This window comes from Seriola lalandi, unplaced genomic scaffold, assembly GCF_002814215.2.
Source record: "Seriola lalandi dorsalis isolate HSWRI2012SDOR001 ecotype SW California unplaced genomic scaffold, Sedor1 jcf7180002054062, whole genome shotgun sequence".
Lineage (NCBI taxonomy): Eukaryota > Metazoa > Chordata > Actinopteri > Carangiformes > Carangidae > Seriola > Seriola lalandi.
The window spans coordinates 957,152-968,351 of record NW_019524615.1 but is presented as its reverse complement, the minus strand read 5'-3'; the positions used below and the strand labels follow the sequence as shown (position 1 = coordinate 968,351).

At 39.5% G+C, this 11,200-nt stretch overlaps 1 protein-coding gene across 1 annotated transcript; it reads left to right on the top strand.

Annotated features, from left to right (window-relative positions):
* The first annotated feature begins 8,391 nt into the window (after positions 1–8,391).
* Positions 8,392–11,143, top strand: LOC111652764 (G protein-coupled receptor 20-like). The gene is made up of 6 exons (XM_087173144.1): positions 8,392–8,668; positions 8,791–9,051; positions 9,174–9,418; positions 9,655–9,739; positions 9,922–10,047; positions 10,220–11,143. Exons 1-6 carry the CDS (start codon positions 8,471–8,473, stop codon positions 10,367–10,369), a joined length of 1,065 nt encoding a protein of 354 aa, XP_087029270.1. The 5' UTR covers positions 8,392–8,470; the 3' UTR covers positions 10,370–11,143.
* The last annotated feature ends 57 nt before the right edge of the window (positions 11,144–11,200 follow it).

The following is an 11,200-nucleotide window of genomic DNA, read 5'->3' as shown; positions in this document are numbered from 1 at the left end:
AGTCTTTCTTCCATTACTGTAACTGCCAGTGGGTCTGTTATCAAATTCAAGTTCCCATTGAGGGAGGCTCTGAATAATCCATTCCACCAGCTCCACAAGTCTGTCCAGATGTTGTTTTTCTTCTGTGTTTTCCCCCAGATCTTTACTCTTCTTGCTGCTCATTTCCTAATTGTTCAGAGGCTTGTGCTCCAGTCAAAAAACAAAGGTCACTCCAATCCTGTGATATTAATTTAAAATATTTTTTTCCTCATAAAAAAACCTCAGTTCACCCAAATCCCAAATCATGACTCATATTTAATATCCTGTACTCACACTCACAGATGACCCCAAAGTGTCTTTTACACTCTCATTTATTGTGCAAGACTTTTTTCTTACGTGTGTGCTCTGAGATCACATTAATACTGTCAGTTTAAAGTCAGTTTTGACAAGAACATCTGCTAAAAGCCAAGACCGTAAACATATAATGTAAATGACATTCACCATGTCTCTTCACTGTCTCCACACACAGTCACTACTAATTCTCCTGTGCTCAGTCAGGCACTCAGCACGCCACATGCTAAATGATTTAACACCATCATTAGTCAGCAATATCCATCAAGATGAGGGTACCTACCAGGCTGAATATCAATCTTACCACTACAACTTTGCTACTGGGCATCCAGGGGCACACAGTCATGTCACAAATGTGTCTGTGTGACTGTGAGACTGTGTGACTGCGTGTCTGTGTGCACGTGTGCGTCGATTTGTCAACCAGACAGGACTGCGAACCTGTATCTTGTCAGGTTGACAGTGAATTAAACAGCAAGTCTGAGGCAAATCTCAAAGTTTCTGTGGCCGTGTGTGTACACGCTCTGTGAGTGGGACATTTGGTTAAACAATCGTCAGTGGGGATTAGAGTGTAGAAGTGACAGGAGACGTGGCTTTGCAGATCATACGACATGATATAGAAAATCAGCCCACACTAAAATGTACTAACTTATTTTTTCAATTTTTTTAATTCCAAAAAAAAGGAGCTAAGACTTAAGCCACTATTTCGGTAAAGGGTGTACAGCTAGTCTGTGACTTATGTGAAAGCATGTTCACACTCATGTAGAGAGCGACAGGAAACAAGCTCTTGACCCTTTTTTAGTTTTAGGAAACTCTAACCTACAGTGCGATAATGGGGTGATTTGAAGGCGCATGAACCCTAGACGCAGCATTCTCAGCATCACATTGTAAAAAACATACTAAATAATGTTCTTCAGGAGCCATTTAATTGACAGGTACACTGTTAAAGTCTCACTCTGTTGAACATAAATACTCTGAAGTGGTGGGTAATGGTTTACAGGAGATGTGGTTGGCAAGAAAGTGTGTTTCATTTGACTTTTCCATTGCATCTTGATAAGAGGAATACATGTGACTGTTTGTACAAGCAATCGATTTCTCAAATCTCTCATAAATCCTATCAGTCTGGGGAAAGTGGCCACCACTGCCAAAAAGTGAGCTTTTCCTGCAGGACAGCTGTAATCCTCCATCCACCCCCCACCCCCACCCCACCCCCTCTTATTCCTGACAAATAAACCATGAGAGGATGGGGGGTGCGAGTGCAGTCAGAAGAGCAGAAACCTCGTCATTTCTCTCCTCTATCATTAATATTCAGACCGTTCCTGACATAAACAAAGCGTTCCAGTTCCTCCTGGTTGGACTGACTCACTGATTTACTGTCTTTGCACTTGCACACATACAGTACATATACACACACAAACACATGTCATATAATGATCCATCTGTCATTTTGACATCTATACATACAGACACTTACACTTTACGATAAGCACTTACTCCGTCTTTGTCTCCCTATCTTTGCTTTTTCTAATTGTTACTTTCACACCTCCCCCATTCTGTCTCTCTCTCTCTCTCTCTCTCTCTCTCTCTCTCTCTCTCTCTCTCTCTCTCCCTTTCTGTCCCTGTCCTGCACCTTCTCTCTGAGCTCATCGTCCTCAGTAACAAGTTGATCCATGGCTATTCTCCTGACATCCGTTATTCCGGATCTTTCCGAGGAACGCTGACGGGCTGTGAGTGATGATGATCCTCTAGACAGGAAACCGGGAGACACAAACCTGTCTAATTCTGCAAGATGGATGGAGCGTTGGTCCAGAGACACATTATAAAGAGACAAGACTCAGCCTTACACTTGAATGCAACTTTTAGTCGGGCATGTGTGTATTTATACAGATATGTTCAACTGATACACCAAGCATGTTCCAAATAGCAGTTTAAAGGAGACATATGGGTAGCACGTAGTGTTAGAGTTGGATTTAAAAGTGCAGACTTTATATATACCACACCATACAAACACTTTCTGTATGTCTGAGGCTGTGGCACCAAGAAATAAACGGGATATCACTCTGGCCTAAGCTTTTTGCCTTTCCTCTTCTTCTGTCAAACTGTCTCTTTCTTATAACATCCACGATGGCAAAACCTTCAGCATTAAAACAGTATTTTTATTCGATTTTCACCCTCCTCATCTTTCTTTCTCAATCTCAGTCTCAGTCATTATCAATCTCTGATTTTCGTACATTTTTTCTTACAGCCAGTGGAGGTTTAAAGCAACTGGCTGAAACAATTTTAATCATCTTGAGAGAAGTGATTACCCTCATTTAGATGATATTGCCTTTCTTCATTTATTTTCCACTTTTAGTAAAAACAAGTGTCAGGATGAAAAGAACATCAAATCACTTGTTAAGCCTGACGTGTTTTGTCATTCAAGCTCAGCAGAGAGAGATGAAAAGGTCTGCCTAGGTTCAAGATTTTGTGTTTTGAGGTTATTTTTAATATATCACAGAGAAAGCAGTCATGACAGAGCGCTGGTATCTCGTCATATTTGATCATGAATCTTTTTTGAAATATTTTTTTGCTTTGCGAGTTTCTTACTATTTTTGTAAAAACATATGCATGTCTTGTTGTGAATAATATTTTTTTAAAACCTAGCACAAATCAGAGGGCTTTATGTCTTCATCTTCCAGTTCAATCCCATATATCACTCTCCATTCATATTCATATTTATCATAAGACACAGACCAAAACCCTCCTCCTTGATCAAAGGCACCTAATTTTCTAGAGTGTTATTTAAGAAGAAAAAAAAAAGAAGTTTATGGAAGCATCAACAACACACTGTTGATTTTTCCAAATGATTTAAAGATCCAGTTTTTTTCTTTCTTGTTGTTAGAACACACTCCATTGTCAGTGTAAATGTCAATGTTTTTCATACAGGGTGTAATTCAGTTTCCTATATCATTGCCCTTAACATTAAAAGAATGTAGGTTAACATGTTTTACAACATGTTTACACCTGCTGTATACTTTCCTTGATCATTTTAACTCTAGTGTCTCTTGAAAAGCACATGCTGCACATTCAGTAGTATTTCACATTGGTTACATACAATAACCCAGAGCTTGTGGTGACACTAATGAGAAAAAACAGTTGAAAGAAGATCCATGAAAAAAAACAAAAAAACTGCTGAACTTTAAAGAGGATGTGTCTTTATTTCATGAGACAGAACATGCAGAACCTCCATCATTTGTGTTTTATAGTGGTCCTTTTAGTGTAAGCCTTATGTATAACAATATTTAATGGTTTGGTGAATGACTTTATGGACCTACACAGTAAATCACACATGAAATGTATGAGTTGTGCTTGTGATGTTGTGTGCCTGAGTGTATTTGCATGTAATTGTGCATGCGTGCTCTAACGTTGGTGTGTGTGCATACTGTACATGGGTATGCATGTGAGTGTCACAGCAGAATGTAAACACATACTAAGACTTCCTGTCTGAAGCCCAAACTGGGGGGAAAATTTAGAGAGAGAGGGAGGGAAGTAGAAAGAGAGAGTCATTGAAGGGAAAGAGAGAGACTAAAAATGATGAGAGAAGAAGTAGAAAGACACACTGAAAGGAGTGAGACCTACAACAATAGAGCAGAAAGATTTGAGGATGTTTGAGAAATCCAGTGTGAAAACAATACACTGAGTAACAGCAGACTGGCTGACAAAGTGACAAGATGACAAGGAGCCCTCTTCATGCACAGATCTGAAGAAGAGTGTTGTTTGCTGCATCCAGCTGGCATGACTCCAGAACCCAAACGGAGAGACTCGAATGACACACTGACAAGGGAAAAGAAATTCTCACTGAGATGCTGAACAGCTCCAGACAGAAAAGCAACTGACGTACGTGGATTTTCAGAGATGATACAAGGGCGCAAAGGTCACTGAGGGTTGAAGCATCGTGACTTGGAAAAGATCCAGCATCACCTGGTTGGACACTGACCAAGGATCTTTGTTTTAGGACGGACATGAGGACACAAATTTGAAGTCCACAGTTTATCAACTGGTTTGACTAGACTTCTTTTTCTTCAGAGGTAAGTTGTCATCCACAGTGGATAAATGGTGTCCACATTCTGAACTTAAAAGAAAGGAAAAACAGTGATGTTTCATCCTGGAATCCAGACTAATCACAAGGTACATGTACAAAAGTAATGCCAACAATCACTAAAACAGGGCATGGCCACTCTTAAGTATATATTCGGAGTGCAAAATACCAGGAGAGCATTATCTTTACAGTACACAGAATACAATAAGCAAGCAAAACCATCCATAAATTAATTTTTCCATTAACTGATATCTGCAAATGAAGTAGAGTTTTTAAAGAAGTGACAAACATGCCACATTCCCGATCATGTTTGTGATATATTATACAATCAGAGGACATGGAAAGGCCCCTCTGAGCTGTAATTGCAAGTACAACTATCTCTAAATGTAGAGTTACAGCAGCAACAAAATGTTCCATTTGCCTCGGGGGGGTGGGGGTGTTCTCTGTAGAGCTATAATTTGATGCAGGACAGCGTGAGATCTGTATACCAGTATTTCATACCGTCTCTCTCCCTTTTATATATATTTCTGGTCTTTCTTACAATCTTAGGCACACACATGCGTGTACACACACCCAAACAGGACTCCCACGCTGCTGGAATTTATTTGGACAGTGTTATTTGTGATCTGCCTCAAGGCCCTCTGCTCTCCTTTTAGTATCGCTTTACAGTGATTACATCACCACTGTCTTTGATGTTGGAAGAGCAACAATAGGATAGAAACAGTGACGCATTAGATTATCAAACAACCTGGGTTGACTCATATTAGAGGATACACAAACTTATTGCTGTATTCTTCATATTTATTTTTCAATTAGTGCCAATCTGCACACTGTTTGTTCTAGGATTACAACAAATCCAATCATTTTGGTGTCTTCCTGTTACTTTCAAAATTGTGACTTATTTTGTTTTAATGAAAGACATGTGGAAATAGGCTGTTATTTAGTATCTGTACTTGGGTTTTATTGTATTACCCAAAACCAATTTTGTGGGACATTGTTTAGGCCAAATTATCAACTTATGTTAAGAAGTTATGAAGGAATGGTTAGCTACTGTAGGTTAAAGTTTTTCTTTTATCCCTCTTTATAAATGTAGGAATGAAGGACGTGCTACAGCAGCGCCTGTAGTTAAATGCTAACATATCTTAGTTTAGCATGTTAGCATGCTAACATTTGCTGGTTACCAATGGACACAGACTATGTCTGAGGATGGGTAGAGGAATAGAGGAAAAGTTGGCATGAAAGTCTGTATGAAACTTTGTGATTATCCATCCAGTAATTGTCAAGATATCTAATTGAAAACCACAAAGGTCAACCTAATGGTGGCATAAGGGGAAAGGTCAGGAGATCCCAGAGATGTTAAGATACATCCTCGTGTGTTGCGTAGTTGCATGGCTAAAAGGACACAGTCTGTAGCTTTGTATAGTTAGCTCAGTTTTGACAATACATCACTGAAAACTGTTGAAATACTTTATTTGTCCTTGTCATTTGTTTCTCAGCACATGAAGTAAGTGTTTTAATAGATAATTTCCCCAGAGCAATGCTCATAACACTCGTTAGCGCTGTTAATGATGATGAACTAGCTCCAGTACACTGAATAATATCAGGGGATATTACTGTGAAAACACCCATTTATTTCCTTCGGTGGTCTTAATGTTCTATGGCCAGACTGGTCTTGGTAATGCAGATGAATCATATTATTCATGCCTCACCCTCAGCTGAGCATGTTATTCTCATTAGCCGGAATAGACTACATTTTTCATCAGCTGGACGATTATTTTGCTGTGAGAGATTAGTTGAGAATCATGAGCATAAGCAACACAATATGCTAGGCTTCTTAAACCTTTCCAGTTTGGGACTCACATGAGCAATTAAGCAACATTTGTCACAGAAGGATGCAGTAGCATGCTAGCCACCAGCTAATTTAGGATTCACACTCATCTGGATGCCACAAGGAAATTGTGATGTTTAACTTCATGTGATTTGAAGTTTTTTTGTGTTTTAAACGCCAGTGGATTCCTCATGAGTTTGATTCAAACAATAAGCTTTTTGCATCTCCTTCATAGTCCTCAACTGATACTGTCACCTGTGTGAGTCCTCAGATCAGTAGAACTCCATTGTCCATTTTAAATTTAATCAAAGTAGTAAAATCGATGAATTAAACACAAAACAACAAAACCAGTTGTTGTGAATCAAAATCAGTGTGGAAAAATTGCCTTCTGTTCAACCTTTTTCTTCTTTTTCTTTCTCTTTCTATTCTCTTGACACATCTTCATACCCAACCTTAATGCTTTTCTTATTATGACTGCCCTTCATGGGCCCTAAAGGCTCCGTCCTAATATGGCCATTGACCACTTTATGAGCCGTGTCAACTGATGAGGAAACACCTATAAGGACAAGAAGCAATTCATATATGCTGAATTTATATCTATTCTCACATTATAGTCCAATGAGATATATACAGTGCAGTCACTGACTGCCCTCTGCTGTCTTTGATATTCACACCTGGAAGAATCTAATGAATATTTGCATATTCATCCCCTCACAGCTGAAAACACTGTATGGAAAGGGTGATGTTTAACTCAAGTGTCTCATTTTATGAAGTTTTCGATCGATTGCACACTGTGAAACATAATTATCAAACTGTGAAAATGCAACATGTGAAAAATACCCTGAAGATGACATAGTAGTCTACAGCTGTACTGCAGCATTTATTTCCCCTTTGTCCACTCAGCAGTTATTTTAGGATGATCAGTGGATGTTTCATCTTCTGTCACTGTTTATACAGACGTCTCTTCTCCTGGTTTCGTGGAATATAACTTGATGGAACCTGCTGCATTTTGATAAGCTAATCTGATTTGATTTGTAACCTATGAAGGTGTTATGGGGTTTGTAAAACAATGCACCTACAGAAGAATCCCCTATCACTCCCTTTTAAGTATTTACCAGTTCAATCCTAACAACATATCTACATAAAAAAAGACTCCTCTAATTTATCACATGAAATGCCATAAAACTTAAAATTGTAAACATCCTGAAAATAAGGCTATCCTCACACAGTTTATCAAATTCACCCAGTTCCACTGTGTTTATCCCAATTATGAGAAGAATTTGCCATCTTTGTTAGAGGTAAATAAACACATACAGACCATTTCTGAGATAAGGATTGATTCACACAGACACTGTAGGCATAGATAAATAATTGCATTATAAGTAAATAGTCTAAATAGATAAACAGATATTGGAAAGAAGTGGCTTTGTCAGTGTGGCCATGCCAACAGCAACAACCACAGCGAGGTCAGAGACAGGGGGGAGAGTGGACGTCAGGGCAGGGGAGTGGATGTTTGTGAATGTCTTTGTGTGTGAAAGTGGAGTGGAGGGGAATATTAAGGAATCAGCTTCATTAACTGGATAAACAAGTATAAGACACACTCATTATATAAATGGCACTTTTGATTTTAAAGTAAAAAAGAATTTAGCTTCATGGATGTGGTTAAAGTAATCAAAATCAACTCAATAACCTCAGAAGAGGTTGAACCTTTGCCCTGGTTTGTACGCTGCCCTTTTGTTTCCAAACAGTTTCCATCACTCCCAGTCTCTAAGTGTGAACATTTGTGGTAGGTGGAGGTTCACCTCTCATCACCTCTCATCCATCAACGCATCAACCCATCAACGTCTTCCCAGACAAATAACCTAGTCCAGTTGTTTTCGATTTAAAAAAATAAAAAAAACAAAAAGAAAAAAACTCCTTTAGGAACATTTGTGGTAATGTGATTAACTGTTTTCTGTATAAGCTGTGACAAATGTGTTCAGTTTATTGCCTGTCATCTTAATGCTAAACAACTACACATGGGTGTAGAAAATGAATAGATTATATAGGACAATAGAATCCTTCAATGAATTGCATTTTGCAACTTGCACCCAGACTAAAATCTGAAGTAAATGTTTACTGAATCAAAACACTGTGTCATTTTGTCTGACAGCTTCTGCCCCAGCTCCGAATCATCATCACTGTTCTCTCCATCATCACCTACTTGCATCATCATCATCATCATCATCATCACCATTATGATGAACTTCAACAGTACTGAGTCCTGGGTTTTTATCAATACTTCATTCCCCATCCTGCCTGTAATAGTCAGTCCCACTAACAGGAGTGGCATGGAAGCCTATCTTCAAAGACTGGCTCATTTAGATGAGGGGCTTTACAATGACTTCTACGGCCTCTGGATCGCGCTGATGGTCATAAACTCTCTCATATTTCTGGTAGGAACGTTTTACCGAGATGTTTTTGGTGTTGTAAATACACATTCTCTCTTGCAACTACAGTACCCTGCGCAAACTCTAATTTTCATCTCCTTTACTTCATGTCTCTCTCGCTCTTCCAGGTGGGGATGGTGCTCAACACAGTTGCACTTTACGTTTTCTGTTTCCGGACCAAGCAGAAGACCACCTCAGTGATCTACACCATCAACCTGGCAGTGACAGACCTCTTGGTGAATCTCTCTCTGCCGACTCGCATCCTGCTCTACTACAGTGGAGGAGCATGTCTCACCTGCTCCTACCTGCACATCTTCAGCTACTTTGTCAACATGTACTGCAGCATCTTGTTTCTGACCTGCATATGTGTTGACCGTTACCTTGCAATCGTGCAGGTGGGTTTTTTTCTGTAGTTTGGTGACAGAATCGGTCTCATTTATGTTCTCCGAAACCTAAATTGTCCCTTTGCAACATGCAGGACTTATTAACTTATTCTCTTATGCCCTTGCAGGTTGAAGCTTCCCGTCGGTGGAGGAACTCCAGTGTGGCCAAATGTGTGTGTGTCTCTGTGTGGCTGTTTGCCATTGTGGTCACCTACTCCTTCCTCTCCTCTGCTTTTCAGCATACAGGCTGCTGCCTTTCAAAGCTCCTCTTTCTTACCATCACTGAGTTCTTTCTACCCCTCGTCATCATTGTGGTGTTCACCTTGAGGATTATGTGGGCCCTTGCTGACCGCCGTCTGATGCAGCAGAGCAGGTATAAACATTTACATTAGCAGAAGAAAGGAAAGAATGCAGAATACCATGTGATTTCAGGTATTTGGGCCTTATTTGCTTGTATTTGTTGCTGAACAAGTTTCAAAACTTAAAATGAAGCTTTTGACACAAGGACATATCATACAAGAACAAAAGGACTAGGGGAAGTGACTCAGATTTGCAGCTCTGAGCAGCTGATGGGATGTCACAGTGATAGTTTTATCTGTGTTTTCTCAGGGAGAGGAGAAGGAGGGCTGTCCAGCTGCTGACCACAGTGCTGATCATCTTCACTGTGTGCTTCACACCCTTCCACATAAGACAGGTGAGTGAGCTATGACACATTAAATGTGAAATCATCATGTTTTTTGTGGCCTTTTAACTCTCGAGTAGTCACAAGATGTCTGTCGGTGCTTTTATTATTTTATTTATTATTTATTATTTTATTATTATATTTTTTTGTTGGCTATGGTAGTGCAATGGATGTTCTGTCTTTTTGTGTTGTAGGTGGTGGTGTACTTCTACCCCGAGATGCCTCATCATGTGATTGTCTACCACTTAACCGTCACTCTCAGTAGTTTGAATAGCTGTATGGATCCTGTCGTCTACTGCTTTGTTACAAATAATTTCCAGGTAAGACTTGAATCTCTTCTTTACTCTCTTTCTTATCATCATTCCATTCATCCCAACATCCTTCCTCTCTACCACCTGTACATTTATCCATTCATCCTTGCCTGCAGCCATCCACCACTCATTTATTCACTTATTGATTCCCTGAATGATTTAGAGCCTCTTTCTCTCCCAGGCCACTATGAGACATCTTTTCCGTCGTGCAGATCCCGAGCAGACCAGCGGAGACATCATCAGCATGCAGCACAGTTCCAAGGCCTCAGGAGCAACAGCCAACGCCATCACAAATAATGTGATCATGATGACCAAGATCCATACAGTGTAAAATCCCCTTTCATATGGGGTAAGGAGAACTACAGAGATGCCACAGTTGTCTGGGGAACTGTGGTTGATATGTCTGGACTCTGCAGCATACTAACCACTGATAACGGCATCAGTTTGTAATGGTACAGTGCTGAGAGCTCAGGATCGGCAGCTAATGCTGTCCACAATCATTTAATATTGACCAAAAATCTATTCATAAAAAGTGAGATACAAACAAAGCCAGTTCAGCAGCCCAAAAACGTTTACGAACTACTTGAATAAATTACAACACTGACAAGAGACAAATTTAGTCTGCACCCCAATGTTATCATCATGCCAATAGCACCCTCTCATTACTTTTCAGCTGTGACACTTCCAAATTCAATACACCAATGACAATGATAACCACTTTTGTGCAGCAGAGGGCAACATTGCACTCTCATTCAAAGACTATTACAGTATAAGACCAAAGACAATTTTATTAGTCAGGTGGAAGCTGCTTGGATTAACAGGGAGCACCTACATTGTGAATGTTTGAACAGGGGTTGTTGGGCTGTAATCACATTGTTTTATTATAACAAAGTCTGATATTACATGCTGTTGAATGAACACTGTAATTTCATCAACAATGACCAGAGCCTCTCTTGGCAGGAAAAAAAAAGTCACATTAAACGACATTTGAAAAAGTAGGGTGAAATTTGATCTGGTTATTTTCCTTGTCTGATGTTAATGGGATCAAGTTCTAGTGGATGAGTAATAGATGAATGTAATATTGTCGTTTGAGCTTCAAATGTAAAATCAGTCTTAAAAAAAGTCTTTAAAAGAACGAGAACGATAAGTAATTAAAGTTTCA

Bases quoted from the DNA above. Each gene is read 5' to 3' on its own strand.
- LOC111652764 (XM_087173144.1), top strand. From the start codon at position 8,471: ATGATGAACTTCAACAGTACTGAGTCCTGGGTTTTTATCAATACTTCA. The intron at 8,669-8,790 runs GTAGGAACGTTT...TCGCTCTTCCAG, and splicing joins TAAACTCTCTCATATTTCTG to GTGGGGATGGTGCTCAACAC. The intron at 10,048-10,219 runs GTAAGACTTGAA...TTTCTCTCCCAG, and splicing joins TTGTTACAAATAATTTCCAG to GCCACTATGAGACATCTTTT.